The sequence below is a fragment of the Lampetra fluviatilis genome, chromosome 50 (assembly GCF_964198595.1).
Source record: "Lampetra fluviatilis chromosome 50, kcLamFluv1.1, whole genome shotgun sequence".
NCBI classification, from domain to species: domain Eukaryota; kingdom Metazoa; phylum Chordata; class Hyperoartia; order Petromyzontiformes; family Petromyzontidae; genus Lampetra; species Lampetra fluviatilis.
In genome coordinates this window covers 7,717,682-7,735,122 of record NC_136324.1, presented here as the reverse complement: position 1 = coordinate 7,735,122, position 17,441 = coordinate 7,717,682, and the positions used below count along the sequence as shown (strand labels likewise).

Below are 17,441 nucleotides of genomic sequence, written 5' to 3'. Positions count from 1 at the left end.
TATAGTGTAGTGTATAGTGTAGTGTATAGTGGTGTATAGTGTAGTGTATAGTGTATAGTAGTGTATAGTAGTGTATAGTAGTGTATAGTGTAGTAGTGTATAATAGTGTAGTAGTGTATTGTAGTGTATAGTGTTGTAGTGTATATAAGTGTAGTAGTGTATAGTAGTGTATAGTGTAGTAGTGTATAGCGTAGTGTATAGTGTTGTAGTGTATAGAAGTGTATAGTAGTGTATAGTGTAGTATATAGTGTAGTATATAGTGTAGTGTATATTGTAGTAGTGTATAGAAGTGTATAGTGTTGTAGTGTATAGTAGTGTATAGTGTTGTAGTGTATAGAAGTGTAGTAGTGTATAGTAGTGTATAGTAGTGTATAGTGTTGTAGTGTATAGAAGTGTATAGTGTAGTAGGGTATAGTAGTGTATAGTGTAGTAGTGTATAGTAGTGTATAGCGTAGTAGTGCATAGTAGTGTATAGCAGAGGTGTGGACTCGAGTCATGTGACTTGGACTCGAGTCAGACTCGAGTCCTGAATTTGATGACTTGCGACTCGACTTGGACTTGCATAACAATGACTTTGTCCCACCTATGAGATGTGGACTCGAGTCATGTGACTTGGACTCGAGTCAGACTCGAGTCATGAATTTGATGACTTGCGACTCGACTTGGACTTGCATAACAATGACTTTGTCCCACCTCTGGTGTATAGTGTAGTAGTGTATAGAAGTGTATAGTGTAGTAGTGTATAGTATTGTATAGTATAGTAGTGTAGTAGTGTATATTGTAGTGTATAGTAGTGTATAGTGTATAATTGTGTAGTAGTGTATAGTAGTGTATAGTGTTGTAGTGTATAGAAGTGTATAGTGTTGTAGTGTATAGAAGTGTACAGTAGTGTATAGTGTAGTGTATAGTGTAGTGTATAGCGTAGTGTATAGTGTAGTGTATAGTGTAGTATATAGTGTAGTGTATATTGTAGTAGTGTATAGAAGTGTATAGTGTAGTAGCGTATAGTAGTATATAGTGTAGTAGTGTATAATAGTGTAGTAGCGTATAGTAGTGTATAGTGTCGTAGTGTATAGAAGTGTATAGTGTAGTAGTGTATAGTGTTGTGTATTGTAGTGTATAGTGTAGTGTATAGTAGTGTAGTGTATAGTAGTGTATAGTATAGTAGTGTATAGTAGTGTAGTAGTGTAGTGTATAGTGTAGTGTAAAGTGTAATAGTGTATAGTGTAGTGTATAGTAGTGTATAGTGTAGTGTATAGTGTAGTGTATAGTAGTGTATAGTGTAGTGTAGTAGTGTAGTGTATAGTGTAGTGTAAAGTGTAATAGTGCTGGAGTCCGTCGCCAGGGAAAGGAAGATCTGCACCATCCCACTCAACACGCTGCCGCCGCGACCCTCACCGGGACAAGCGGATTGAGAAATGAACGGGCGAGCGAATTCAAATAAAAACGGCGCATTCCAGCGTATTTTCTATTCTGAAAACGACTTGCCCATTTGACACGCAAACACACGCGGAAGCGACGGCTTCCATGAACCACGTACAAAAGCTCGATTTGCGCTTTAATTAAAATAAAAAAAATCAAACTCGGAGAGCAAACTGAGATACATTCCTTTGTGCACGAAAATGCTTAATAGTGGGGTTCATACAGGACCTATACAAAGACAAAGATCCCCCCCCCGTATACCTTGAACAGACTGTTGGGGCAAGTGCTGTTAGCGAGCACCTATGAAGGCCGGAACGACACACAAGGGGGTTGGGTGGCCAGCACCAAGCCCGACCGCCTTTGTCTCCCAAGTAGCGATGCTTACACATCGCACCAGGTACTCATTAGAGGCTAAGTAGACCTAGGGGAGGCCCAAGACCGGTTCAGATAATCGTCACTGGTGTTGGCCGTGAGCGGTAATCGAACTCGGGTCGCCGGATTCCTAGCGCAGTGCGCTAATCGCTACACCACCGCTCCCCACAATGTTACCCCCCCCGCCACACACACGCACACATATTCCCACGAGCGAATAGGGGATTCCAACTAAAATACTCAATGGTGGGTTCTATACAGGATCTAAGCGTACGCATTAGGTAATGCGCTCATTAAACTTTCAGCATAAATACAGACGTGACGTTGCCGACATAACAAACTTGTGATATTGTACTGGTGCTACAAGAGCAGAAAGGGCCCGACTAATGGTGAACTGCGTCTCGTTTACCATGCAGAGAAACCAAAAGGAAAAAAAAACATAATTCATAAATAGTCCTAAACAAATGCCAAAGTTACATGCGTGTGTGTAGAGAAGAGACAGAGAACACGTGCGCAGATTGTTACCAGGGTGGGGTGCTCATCAACATTCGCCGATGATCACCCCAGCGCTACCGTTTGTGGATATTGTAACAAGCCAGTGACGAAGTGATGAACTGAGAGCGCAAAGCCAGCACATGGGAGCCGTGCATGCGACCCCCGACTCTCAGGCCCGCTCTGAGAAACAGGGCGTTTGCGTTCGCTGGTGCATATGTACAATTGCCAATGAGAAACACTTTTTTTTTAATGTATTTAAAACGTAATAATACTTTCGCAATATGAACAAAAAAAACTGTCGTGATAAATTGCAAGCCATTTTTTTACATTCCACGGCCGATGTCAATTTATTTGCAATTATTTTTTTTACTTTCAATAGTGTAATGTTGCCGATTGAACAACCGCACATGAACAAGATTAAGGAAATATTATTTATTTAAACTCTGCTGCTGCTGCTAAGAAGAAGAAATATATATGTCCTTTGCTTGCACGCTCATCTTCAGGAAAGTTAAAGAATAATTATTTTTAAAAATAAATATCGGTGTTGAATTTCCGTATCGCCTGCTCTCGGGGTTCCAGCGTGCCTCTCTCTCTCTGAGCCCAACGCAGAGGCCTTCGGGCAAAGCTTTGGAAGCCCGCACGGCAGAGATGCACACACCAAACACGAACCACGGCAATCGACTTGCAAGCACCCGCCAAACTCAACCCGCGCCCCCCCCCCCACCACCACCACAAAGAACTCCGCACTATCGGCCACCGTGCGCGCGGGGCTCACCATCGCTACGCGTGTGCGCAAAACGCCACGCGGGGAAAGGCGATTTAAATGCATTGCCCACTCTTATTGGTGACCCCCCCCCACCGCACCGCACCCCTCACGGTGTATAATTGGGTAAAACCACACAGCAGCAACATCGCTCCTGAGCGGCAGAATAAACTCGCAGCACCCCCGTGAGAGCCTGGCACTTTCACGATGGTGCGAATACAATGTCCACACCTAAATGTTCGTATGTTGAACGTCTCTTGCGCCGTATGTCGCCAACCGCGCTACTCGGAGGTGCGGCCGGGGTTGGGGGAAGAAATGTTATTGTCATGAGTTAGCGGCAGAGAGTGAGAAGCGAGGTCAGCGGATTGGAGTTCTGCGTGAGCAGCTGAGAGTGGGGGGGGGGGGCGGTCTAGGGACAGAGAGGGGTTAGCTCCCGCATGGACATTCTTCGTCGGACGCAGTCACCGGCAGGGTCTGGGCTAAAGTCCACCACGGTGGACGCGGCTGCCACCGCAGTGGGGTGGACGTAACGTGCCAGCGAGCGAGCGAGCGAGCAAGCAAGGGGCATGCGTGGGCCATTCTTCGTAACGACAGCTACGTACGAGAGCGCGAGGCGCCGCCGTGTGATTTATGCATCGCGGGTTGGCCGTTTGCCACGTCCAAAGTTGTGATAACGAATTGTTATCGATGAATATAACGATCATGCATCATTGCGTCGGCGGATGAGATCTACACGTTTAGCGAATAGTTCAGACACGCCGCCGCTACTCGATTGACGGCAACTTGCGTGAATGATACGCGTCCCCACGACTACCAGACCGTGCAGAGCCCCCCCCACCCGCACTGCCGTCAGTGCTGCCCCTTGCCTGAAACATCACGTCACGCGTTCCCGCGACTGCTGCAAAGAGCCGTGGCAAAGCGCCGAGCGCAACGAGCAGCGCGGTCCACGGGGACTGCTGTCGTCCGCGAGCGCGTGTGGAAAACAACGAGATGGTGACCTTGAAGGGGTCAACAGATTGACTTATCGGGCGAACTATAGTTAGATCAAATGCATGTGTTAGTTTTAGCCCCCCCCCGCCCCATCATATATATGTATACTGTACATATTAAAGAGTTGGCAAAGATATTATTTCACACCCTATGTTACCGAAACCCGCACAACACAACACACTCTACCGTCCCCACCAGCGCCCCCCTGGTGTCAGATTCGTCCCTGGCAGGTGAATCGCGCGTGCTGGGGCACCACGTGGATGGTGGTGGAGCAGGGGATTGGCGGGGAGGTGCACAGCTTCGCCCACTTGCAGCCGAGCGTGGAGGGGCACTGGGGGAAACGAGGTGGTGGGTGCGTGCGACGCGAGGCTGCCGGGAGCTACGCGTGGGCTGCCGGGTGGGCCTTCGATCGGGCGACGGGGCGGCTCAGCTCATCCGCTTGGCCACGTCCGCGTAGGCCAGCTCGATCTCGCGGTCGGCGGGGCACGTGTTGGTGAACTCGTCGCGCGCGTACGCGCCGCGCAGGTACTTCCACACGCCCGTCATCTCGGCCGGGATCTCGAAGTCCCGGTATTTCTTCGCTACGATCTGCGACACAAAAGAAAACGAGGTTTTGTTTTAGTTTCTTCTGTTATGAACACCTCTTTTGAGACGCAAACAAGCCATTTGCACCTCCTGGCTCCGTCATTCCTCCTCGAAGGCACCAGCGGAACCATCAACCGCGTCAGAACATCAACAGGCCGACGCGCCCATCTCCATCATGAATAGAAAATTTTGACGCAAGCCACAGCGGTGCGATCGTGGCCATGCAAGGGAATATTTGGACCGTGCGGAATAGTAAACCACGGTAGTCTGCGCCACTTCAACAGAGGAATGGCCAATCCGCACAAACTCGCTCCTGAAGTCCTCCCGTGGCTGCCCAGACATCTGACCACATGACCCTACGCAAGAATAGAACATGCAGGAAAACGTATGGGGAACGCGATTGAATATTGGCGTCATGGCTTCTCAACGCACGCATTCACTCACGTCGTTGGAAGTCATTTAAATGGGAATTTTTAATGTCACGTGCGACGTCGCCGTTGAGCCGAGGCAAAAGATAGGCAAGACGATGTCACCGCGGGTTCGCGTTTGTGGCGTGTGTGGTGCATGCGTGTGGTGCGTGTGTGTGGTGTGCGTGTGTGGTGCGTGTGTGGTGCGTGTGTGGCGTGTGTGGCATCATCATCAAGAAGGCTCAACCATTATCGCTTTATTTTGTTGTTGGCAAGTTTTGGGCTACCCTTTGATCAATTTGTCCTGTTTTCCAATACAGGCTGGGAGACAGATGGATGAGCGCCAATGGATTAATGGTATAAAAAATTGTTCTTTACCTTTTTGGCAATAAACAGGGGGTGTTAAGATGGTCAAACACCAAATAGAAACCTTTTGCAATTAATCAAATCTGCATTAACCACACGGACTTGTGGCAAAACATGCAAACAAAACATGCCCTGATGATGATGCATGCATCATCTTTGAAACGGATTGGCCTACACCAGAGATGGCCTTCTTCATGGCCTAGTCTCACCGGTGCCAGACCAGAGAACACCAAAAGGCGAACAGCACAAAGACAATGCCACTATCAGAGCATTTATATCTCGTGGTGAGCAGCTACATCATCATTAATGGTCACGAATAACTTAAAAGAGGCCAAGTTCAGATTTCACTTGGGACTAGTGTCACAACACGGGTTATGAAGACTTTTTTGGGGTTAGATCGCGTAATTATAAATATGTCGTTAACCCACCACCACCACCCAAGACATCCTGATGGAAGTTGAAAGCTGTGACTGGGACTGCCACGTTCACAAAGTGACTGGGACTGCCACCTTCACCAAGTGACTGCGACTGTCACCTTGACAATGTGCAGCTTGGGCAGGAGGTTGCAGTCGGCGAGGGTCAGTTCATCGCCGTCCAGGAACTTGCGCGGGGAGATTCCGTCATCCCCCATGCTGCAGTCATCGATCTCTTCGGGAAGGGGCGACAGCAGGTAGTCGTCCAGCTTCTTGAAGGCCTTGAGCAGAGCCTTCTCGAGATCTGCCGGCGGACACGGAGCATGCGGTTAAAACCCCTGCAAGCCGGACTCGGCGAAAGTCGGAAGCAAAGGCTCCCTGAAAAATTTATGAAAATTCAGAAAAAAGTAGCAACGGAATGCTGCAATTTGCCCTCATTATGCTGTGGATCGGAGGATGCGGCTTTCTGTGGCCATGAGGCACCCACTCGCTTCACAGTTTGCATCAGTTTACAGAATGGTTTCCTTGTGATGGCCTTGCACTCTCTTGTTAATGGGCAATAATTGTGTCAATAAATTAAGATATTAATTAGTCCAAAAAAATCCAACTTTACTTTTTACCTGGAACCTCAAATTTTTCCCTCTAGTTGACAGTAATAATTTAATAATGTACTCAGATTAAACTTGAGTGATGTTTGCAGAGTTATTCATTTTGTTAAAAAACATATTTGGCAAAGTTATTAGCATTTGGTTATTACTCTTTGGGTCTTTCGGTAAAGTCACGTAGATAGAAAAATGATAAAATAATACAAAATCATGACGTTTTGATCGCAACAAAAATACAGCAGGCGGACTGCTGAGGCAGTCTGCCTGCTGTATGTTTTCACCTGAAGACGATTGCTTGTGTTGCGGTCGAAACGTCGTCATTTTATTTTATAATTTTTCTATCCACGTGACTTTACCGAAAGACCCAAAGAGTATGAATTCCTGCAGTCACGAAAGCTTTAAGTCAACATTTGGTTCTTATTTATTGAGCACTAAATGTTAATTAAAGTGAATGTATTTAAGCGTGTTAATTTACTGTCTACAAAGTATTTGTAGGATGCTGGAACACTCCCATCACCGGGAAAGATCCTCCCCCCTCGTTTAACCCGGCCTTCGAGAGGCTTTACTAAGCTATCAACAGCAGGCTAATGTTACCCCACACCAGTGACGGACCGGGACTAAAAATTGTCCCTGGCATTTTGTAAACACAGCAGGGCCCAAATTGTCGCGCGATCTCATTGGGCCCATTTGGGGATGGGTCCAAAAAAACAAATGGGGCCGGTGAGGAAGTGATCTTTTGAACTGCTGAATATGGGGCCTTAATGCCAACTGAGAGCGTAAACCAGCAATGAAGCAGACACATTAGACGTAATAACATATAAAAATATATATATATTACTCCGATCACATTTGCAATTTCCACACACCGACCAGCCCGCCAGGCCTCCGAATGGACCGGCCCACCAGGCATTTGCCCGGACTGCTGCCCTCTGGCCAGTCCGGGCCTGCCCCACACACACACACGACTTCCCACGAGCAAGTAGGCGATTGCAACGAACAGTGGCCGTAAAAAGACACTCGAACTTGCAAGGTCGCTTGCCGATATTCCCTCTCTATTCGTTTGTTAATGGCGTGGTGAATCATTTCCTTGTTGCTGCAGGTCCAATAGCAATGTCAAATACCTTTGGCGAGCAGCCACACATTAACCACACACTTCAGTCACTTCTACCACTCCAAGATGACCTTGTAGTGATATAAGTGATTGAGCGGCCTAAACTTAGACACACAGTGTTACCGGGTACCTGATTAGTGCGGCTAAGATGCTAATTGCAGTGACAGATTAATGTCACTGCAATTGAAGCGGTCGGCCTCGTATGACCGTGGCCTCTATGAAGTGATGTTGCAGGTCATATAGGTACCCCCCCCCCCACCTCTGATGTAATGCTGTGTACTTGCTATCATTGGTATAAACTATGTCCTTGTAACAAACTAATAATTAGTTACAATTTTAATAATAAGCCCTTCAGGGAAAAAAACATTTACAATCCACGTAGCCTACTCAGCGTTACACACAGCGTACGGAGTGTCAGGCGTTATGCACATATCACTAAAACTACATGTAGTATAATACTATTTAGCCAGCGTCGTTTGATGGGTGTGCTGAGGTTCGCGAGAGTTGCGGCGCCAATGCACGCACAGGCGTTCACTCATCTGCGGATTTAGATGCTCCGTTACGTACTGTCATTGGCCTCCTTCTTGGCGTTCTTGATGTAGGCCGAGAACTTGGCAAAGATATCGTTTCCCGCCAGGTTCGACTCCCGGTGCCTGGCCGCCAGCCGCACGTAACTGCCAGAGTAGCAATCCACCGCGCGCAGAGAGACAACGAGCAGACATCGGTGATGCAGTGCCCCTTCAACGATAATGGCATGAGCCAACTGATACAATTAGCGCGGGACCTTGCACCGTACGGTACATCGTGGTACCGGTATTTCGCGGTCACCCTCATTGAAAGCGCGCCCGATGATACCGCGGCGTAACTCAACAATTTACACTGTGAGACATCTCCTTTACCAGTATCAAAATATAGCAATAGGTTTTTACCCTTTTATCTGGTACAAAAACTGACACCTTTATACAAGGGATCATGTTTGCAATAACCACAACACAAGCAGTCAAAATGCAAACAAAAAGAAACAACTCTAATGATGATAATGATATGCACTGTCCTTGAAGTTGATTGGTGCACACCCGAGACAGCTTTTCTTAGAGCCTAGTCTCCATTGGTGTTGGACCAGATGACGCCTTTGTATTTTGACTGCTTGTGTTGTGGTTATTGCAAACATGATCCCTTGTATAAAGGTGTCAGTTTTTGTATCAGATAAAAAGGTAAAAACCTATTACTATAACTCAACAATGTCGCACTCTGCACTGCACGCAGCGTTGAATGCTTCACGTTTATGTGCAGTGCCTTGAGATGTGGTTGCATTTGGACGCTCTGTGATTCCGCATTGTATTGTATCATATCATTGTAGTGTGGTTTCGCTAAGTTGTCCCCACCTGAAGAAGGATGCTTGTGTTGTGCCCGAAACGTCGTGATTTATTTGATTTTAAGTTTTTTACCTACGTGACTTTACCGAATAAACCAAAGAGTATGAATCCTTGCAGTCACGAAAACTTCAAATCTAGAATTAGCACAATGTTGTATTGTAATATTGTATTGTGCTACAATATACATTATATTGTATGCACTTTGTATTGTGCTACACTGCAATATGTATTGTATCATAACTTAATACATTGCAATGTGAATGAAAGTGGAGTGCGTGAATTAGACGCAGACTTGTACTTGGAGGCAACACAACGGTTAACTCTTTAACAAGATTGTAACATAGGGTGGTGACCACCACGGCTAACTACACTAATACTTGCGGCTCTTCTATCACCGGACCCGGACAGCCAACGTGCTGCCTGGTCCACACGTGGAGACCGAGGATGGAGGGTGGCGACTTCATTACTTCATTGGTAAAGATTGTTTTGATTCAGATATAAGAAAGAATAGTTGCTTTATATATTTATTATAATTTAAATTACTTGCCTAATTTATGTTATATTAGTAACAGGACCCTGCGGGGTGGGCTGGTAGGAACGAATAACCAAAGAATATAAACATAATGTATTATTACATTTGTTAAGCCAGGAAAGCCCCACTGAGTCAAAAGGTTTTTGTAGGGTCCTGCCAAGTGTTTGCAGTAGGGGTCGATGTTGATGGACGGACGGACGGACGGACGGACGGACGGACGATATAATCTATTGGTGGTCTGGTCCACTTCGTTCCTACCAGTATAATTGGATTATAAAATATATTATATTAAAAAGCATTGCACATTGTTATTCTTTGGGATCTTTCGGTAAAGTCCCGTAGGTAGGTTCAAAGAAAATCACAAAAAACTACGACGTTTTGATCGCAACACAAGCGGTCGTCATCAGGAAAAGGGAGCTTAGCTTCTAAAGACAACTGTTTATAAGGGTTTGAAATGGACATAGCCCAAATGTCAGCAGCCAATGTTAATGTCGGTGGTGGGCAGCGACTGCGGCGGTGGTGGGTTTTCCACCAATCAAAGGGCTGCCAGGTAAAAACTAGCATGTTAATGTGAGTGATTAGCATGTTAATGTGGGTGATTAGCATGTTAATGTGGGTGATTAGCATGTTAATTGGAGATCGTCGAGCAGCAACCGTGAGGATGGCGCGCGAAGTGGCTGTGTTAGTGTGAGAAATTTAATCTGATAATTGTTATTTTACCCTTTTATCTGGCAACAAAACTGACACCTTTTTTTACGAGGAGTCATGTTTGCATTGACCACAATACCTGCAGTCATAATGGCAAACAAAAAACATAACTCTGATAATGTATGCACTGTCCTTGAAGTTGAATGGTCCACACCCGAGACAGCTTTCCTTAGAGCCTAGTCTCACATGGTGTTGGACCAATTTAATCTGTTAATGTAAAAAATCAGAGCCGAAAATAACAACTAACATCGGAAGGTGGTAGGATGGGAACATCACAGGCAGTTATGGCTTAAACTGGTTAATAACGTCCTTCCAATGATTGCTCAGTTTGTACCCATCTTCTCGGTTGAAATTGTATCTGTGTCTATATATATAAATGGCTTCATGAACGAATCTTTGTTGATAGCCAGTGGGTTTGCAAAGTACCTTTGTCTTAGAGAAATCAATTTCGTGTGAGCCCACTGCATTAAAACAATGATCAGCCACGGCCGAGGTATTGGTGCTACCGTGTTTCAGATCTGCCTTGTGTTCACGAACACGGTCCGAGACATGTCGCTTAGTTTCCCCAATGTAACTGCTGCCGCAGGCACAGTTTAGTTTGTAGACACCGGGGTATTGCATGTCAGGGATCACATCCTTCGCAGATGGGATCAGATCACGAATTGTATGTACTGTGTTAATTTGAACCTGGATCTTGTGTTTGCTCATGATTTTGGAAATCTTTTTGGTGACCCCTGCTATGTATGGCAAGGTGATAGTTTTGATTGGGTCCTCAGATGGTTCTTTCCCAACGGTTGGTGTGATAGCTTTACGGATTGTGTAGTCCGAATATCCATTTATCTTGAGAGCTTGGTGTACATGTTCCAGTTCACTGGCTAGGTGATGATGATCGAGCTCTATGGTGTAGAGTTTTGATGAGGGAATTCTTCTGGGATGGATGGTGGTGGGAGTCAGGTTTTAGATAGGCATCCATATGGGTGGCTTTCCTGTAGTTAGTGTCATATTGAGCCATCTGGTCTCTTTTCGATTAAAACATCCAAGAATGGTAACTTGCCATGCTTTTCCACCTCCATGGTGAATTTGATGGCTGGGTGTATGGAATTGATGTGATTGAGGAATTGGTTAACTTTCGGTTTACTTTCGGTTTCGGCCAAAATAATTTTTTACTTTCGGTCTGGTTTCAGTTTCGGCCGAAACTGATATTGACTTTGGGTCGTCATTCGTCAACCGAAGATCTATTTTGAGAATATAATGCGAGTGCTACGTCTATCACTCTGCCTATCGGCCGGTCAGTCGGCGCTAGGCAATCCTATGTGATAGGCTGCAAACACACAGACACGTCAGCAGCAGCAGCCTGGGAGCGATGTTACAGCCGCAACCACGGTCTCTGCTAATGTAGATACGACCAGTCAACAGCCGGCAGGCTGTCTGGCTGAATGTGGAAAAACTGTTGTTTCTTACTCTTAGATTTTTTTACCTACAACATTCGTTTGTTTGAATATAATTACTAAGTAAGTAACACCTAAAGATGTCATATTTAGCGACTCTTACTGCAGGCTCTGAATGATGAGTTCGGGATTTATGTTTAATTAAAGTAGCATTGCATCATGACATATTTCATAAATCTTGTGTTCGGTAACTTCGGTTATTTCCCTTTCTGTTTGGGTCTCGGTCGAAAGTGTAGTTAAACTTTCGATTTCGGCTGAAAGTAAATTTTTTACTTTCGGTTTCAGTCGGCCTCTAATTACGTTTTACAGAACTAAATGGGAGGGCGGGGGGTCACAAAACACCACCCTGTACAGTGTGCATTGTATTTGTCACCTGTGTGGTTATGTACTTGTTAAATGGTGCATATTTTCACGCTTCAGTAAGAAGAACCTCTTTAATTTTATTTTCAACATTTTGACAAAGTGCTGCGCAATTGTGTTATCAATTATTTATTATTTATCCATGTTTCTATCAATATTAATGCTTTAACATGTTCTTGTAACATTTGTTAAAGTTGCGTGTTTAAATATAAACAGTTTGTAGGGTGAAAAAGGTAAACTTCCGATCGTTTTGCAACAAATTAAGCATTTAGCACGGATTTCCTATATTCGATTAACGGTAATTTCAATTAACGATGGTTTTACTGGAATCAATTTATATCGTTAACAGAGGGACCACTGTAATAATTGTATCTTAATACATTGCAATGTACAGTGCAACACAAAGCACCATACACACTGTGTTGGAAGACACTATAATGCGATGTACAATATGGAATGTGCATTGTGTTGTGTACACAATATAATGCTGTGGCACAGCATTATATTGTGTTGTGTACACAGTATAATGCTGTGGCACAGCATGCGCAACGCCGCGACAAAGCTGTACTTTGGGGGTGAGAGCTGCTCCTCCAGGAACTCCTCAATCTTGTTGACGTCGGTTTTCACTTCTCCGTTGAACGTCAGGAACGGAGGGTGCGTGCCGGGGGCCAGGTTCTGCAGTTCCGGTGGCTTCCTGTGACAACATTCCCACAAGTAGAGTGCGTCAGACTTACGAACGATTGAACGCAAGGACGCCCCGGTAAACATGCGACGCTGGGCCAATGGTTGGTTGGCATGTGGCTGGGACCGTTGGAACAATGTTGGCCCAATGTTGTTCCAATGTTCCATGATTACTCTGACATTGTGAGTCCTTGCCATGTGCATTCATATCCGGTTGTTTTTTAAGAGAGAGTGGTAATTCATCAGCTTAATCCAGAGTGTAGTAGGTCAGGCGAAATTATGCATCAGATGGGAATGTGAGTTCTGTATCGATGTGCCAAAGACACCCACCAGGGTGAGTGGGATCACACTGGTACTTTTAGGAGGTAGTACAAACAACAAGTTTCATGATCCATCTTCACAAACTTTGAGTGGTGTCCCTTGTACGTGAGTTTGTTTTCCCCAGACACTCCGATTTCCTCCGGTACACCGATGGAATGAAAGTGGACTTCATAAAAACACCCGATACAGTGATCTCCTGCAAAGTACACCTTGTGATACAGCAATGCTTCTCTCACTTAAACGAACTAGAATTTCGGAGGCCTATGGCTGCCTTATTCTAGCTCCCGCGGAGGGCTTCTCAGCGCTATGCACCTCGCCCATCACCCCCACTGATGTCCTCTTCCCCCCGCCCCCATGTGTGCAGATACTACTGACTAGTGTATGTAGGGTGTGTAGCCATATAATAGTCAGTAGACAGTAGATACTACTGACTAGTGTATGTAGGGTGTGTAGGCATATACAAGTCAGTAGATAGTAGATAATACTGACTAGTGTATGTAGGGTGTGTAGGCATATATAGTCAGTAGATAGTAGATACTATTGACTCAATTGTATGTAGTGTGTGTAGGCATATATAGTCGTTAGATAGTAGATACTACTGACAAGTGTATGTAGGGTGTGTAGCCATATAATAGTCAGTAGATAGTAGATACTACTGACTAGTGTATGTAGGGTGTGTAGGCATATATAGTCGTTAGATAGTAGATACTACTGACTTGTATGTAGAGGGTCTAGGCATGTATGCCTACATATACTATTGACTATTGTATGCAGGGTGTGTAGGCATAGAGTCAGTAGATAGTAGATATTATTGACTATTGTATGCAGGGTGTGTAGCCATATATGCCTACAGATACTGTTGACTTTTGTATGTAGGGGGGTCCACTTTCTATAACTTTTAAAATTCAGGCCTTCTGAAAGGCTCTTATAATTTAGTCGATGGACAAACGGACCGCTGGGCTTTCAAAATCGATCAATTACCATGATTCATAATACATTTTTGGTTCAGATCTTCGACCCGACACAGCCAATTAATAAAAGTGTCACGTGAACACACGTGCCAGTTTATGACTGCTTCAGCACCACGGGTTTGTTGTGTAGGAGACCGATCGACAACGTCGAACAATTGGGGTGCAGACGTTTTCCTGGCGGTGACAAGCCAGCATCGTCATGGCAGTTTTCAGAATACTGAAAATGTCCTCCAGTCGGGGGGCTTAAATAGGTAGTGTGATCTTCTTGGTTCTTTCGGGAATGTCACGTAGAATGGAAATAATAAAATAATAAAAATAAAACATAATAAAGTAATTCTCACGACGTTTCGGCCACAACGCAAGCAGCGGTCCTCAGGTGAAGAACAGGTCTGTCGGGAAGACAGAGCTTGCGTTGTGGCCGAAACGTCGTGAGAATTACTTGATTGTGTTTTTTTATTTTATTATTTCCATTCTACGTGACTTTACCGAAAGAACCAAGAAGATGAATCCCTGCAGTCACGAAAGCTTTAAATCGAAATTTAGGTAGTGTGATGTCATCAATGTGCGCCCACACATGCGTTTTACCCGCGAAATCGAACCCAAATATCAATCGTGGATCAATTTGGTTTCGAAAGCCTGCGTGTTGAAAATAAATCACCACGTTCTCTTACTGTAATGTCACATCAGGTTTTTAAAACGACTACGACATTATGTATGTATGTTGAACTTCTTTCGCACCGTACGTAGCCAACCGTGCTAGTCATTAAATCAAATCATAGCGACTGGGTAGTGCTCGGAATACCGAGGAGAAAAATCAACCCCACGCGGTGCGCACATCCGTACGCGCGAACTCATGCGCAGTGTGGTCAACAAGAGCAGATCGAGCGGTGTCGTAGGCACGCCTGCCAACTAACCACACAGGGGTCAGCAAAGGTGACGCGAGCATTTCCTCAGGAAAGCGCACAACGCCCCCACAAATATGCTGCGAGCACAGTGGGGCACACACATCACCTCTAATACCAAATGCCACGGATGTTACTTTGATTCCAGGAAACCCATACGCCCACCACAGTCCACCCATCAAACCCTCCACATGCGTTTACGGATACAGCGTTTAAACGCACACTTATGTGTGGCCACTGTCAGTCCGCTGAATGTACGTACGTATGCATGTTGAATTTATTTTGCACCGTACGAAACCAACTGTGCTCATCGGAGGTGTGGGACCTGTCGTAGGCAGCTATTTGACCTAACAGTTATCGACTGCCAGCGGTATAAACCAGGGTTCTTAGCGCAGTGCACCAACCACTGCTCCACCGCTCCCCACTGCCACACACATCGAAGATAGCTGCAGTTCACACTGCCAATGGAAAGTGAGCCTCCATGAAATGTCACAGTCTTCTGTCAACACGGGCTCTTATGTTGCTGCTGTTTTCCATTCGCGACGCATGGGCCACCGCTACAAAATAGATTTCTCTGTGTTGACGATGGCGATTGCGTCAATCCATAATAAGTAGCCGTTTGTGCACGCAGCAATGAGCCCATAAAACACTACCCCCATCACCCAAGGGGTAATGGAAAGGGGGTCAATCTCAGTGTGTTTCAGATGAGAAATAATCAAAATGCAGTTTCTTCTCCTTTAACGCAGTAGTTGCATTCCTGAAGAACACCGCATTATGGAAAAATCGAGTGATAATGAATAATATGTAATGTAGGGTAAAGCAGAGCCCGCGACAACACGTACGATGCGTACGCAAGCTGACCAAAGACTGAGGCGCGTGAGTAGCATCTAGAAGCATCCAGCAGCATCCCACTGCCTTGCGTGATGCTTCGCCGAGGCAGCCGTACAACCGCTTATTCTTACTCATGCGATATATATCCAATTCACATCCGTGTTATCAAAAATGTATTCCCTAATACATCCATCGCGTTATAAACCAATTCGCATTATGAAAACGCGGCGTTAGAGGAGAACAGAATGTACATGTATCGCTTCACAATACAATCTACCAACATCGTAAACACACCTATATTACTATGCACTCTACAGGACTCTCTCTCATTTATAACAGTTTTTTGAGACGGACTGCGTAAGTAAAACATGTGTGATGCACCCTCCACCAGCTGACACAGCCCAATTAAACACATTCCTGCGGAGGGAGCTGGTAGGAACGTTGGGTTGCTCGGTCAATGGCCAGGGTCAACGGCGGCGTGGTGTATTCCGCAAATATGGCCGACTGTGAGGGCGGGCACAAGCCGGCGTGAGTAGGTTAAACGTTGAGTTTTATAAGGGCACCACGGGGTGACCAGCCCCTCCCCACCCAGCCCCACCCCTCCCACCCCCCACCCAGCCCCTCCCCACCCAGCCCCACCCCTCCCATTTTTGGATGCACGACGGACGGACACAATAATCCCCTGTGGGCTGGTGTAACCAAGAGGTTCCTACCAGTATAAAGTTGTTACTTGAACAAACGTGGCCAAGTTGTTACTGCTTCAGCACTCCCCAGTGTGTCATGTTGCAGAGCAATCCACACATTTAACAATTTTGTACAATGTTTCGCTGGCAGTTACAACCAGCATCGTTGCCAGAAATTATGAATTGTGAGAAGGGGTGGGGTTTAAGACATGCAATTATTTATGCAATCAGACGCAAAAAATCAAGTAATGAATCGTACAATCGGTCGCGAAAGGCGAAGTGTTAAAACTAAATTTCGATTTAAAGCTTTCGTGACTGCAGGGATTCATATTCTTGGTTCTTTCGGTAAAGTCACGTAGAAGGGAAATAATAAAATAATACAAATAAAACATAATATAATAAAATTCTCACGACGTTTCGGCCACAGCGCAAGCAGCCGTCCTCAGGTGAAGAAACAGAGCTGTCGGAAAGACAGCGTCTTAATGAACACTGCTAAGCTTGGCAGCGTATTTACTTTGTCAAGGCGCTCTCCTCCCCCGACCCAGCTTAAATATACGCTGCCAAGCTTAGCAGTGTTCATTAAGACGCTGTCTTTCCGACAGCTCTGTTTCTTCACCTGAGGACGGCTGCTTGCGTCGTGGCCGAAACGTCGTGAGAATTTTAGAATGTAGAATTTTTATTATTTTATTATTTCCCTTCTACGTGACTTTACCGAAAGAACCAAGAATATGTTAAAACTAACTTTAATTTTTGGATCGTGTCTCCCTTCTTTCGTATATGGCATGAGGGAACCGTCAGTTTTGAAACGCACGATAGTTAAATGCTCGATGTATTCGATCAATCCAAGGAGGCAGTAGAGGCTGTGTGGATGGCGCAATCGTCTTCCTTTCATCGTTCCCCACGGAGATTCGATATCCTTATTGCAAGGCCGCTCTGAATACCTCGGTAGCCTAGTGACCGTAATTATTTTTTACATTTCCTACAGCTGTTTGCCATGCGTTATATCATTATGAGATTGTATTTTTTTCTCTCTCCTTTTGCAAACGGCTGGATGAATAAGCAACCAATAAGGCGGCTATTCATGCCCAGATGAGCTTAT

General features: G+C 45.4%; 1 protein-coding gene across 2 annotated transcripts in view; it reads right to left on the bottom strand.

Annotated features, from left to right (window-relative positions):
- Positions 1-1,546: 1,546 nt before the first annotated feature.
- LOC144948681 (chloride intracellular channel protein 5-like) overlaps positions 1,547-17,441 on the bottom strand; it is a 75,826-nt gene continuing 59,931 nt past the window's right edge. For both annotated transcript variants that reach the window (XM_078878331.1, XM_078878334.1), the window contains exons 3-6: positions 12,522-12,647; positions 8,097-8,203; positions 5,936-6,117; positions 1,547-4,630 (exon numbers count right to left, since the gene is read on the bottom strand). In XM_078878331.1, the coding sequence (XP_078734457.1) occupies positions 4,469-4,630; positions 5,936-6,117; positions 8,097-8,203; positions 12,522-12,647 (577 nt within the window). In that variant the 3' untranslated portion in view covers positions 1,547-4,468. The remainder of the gene's footprint in view (positions 4,631-5,935; positions 6,118-8,096; positions 8,204-12,521; positions 12,648-17,441) is intronic.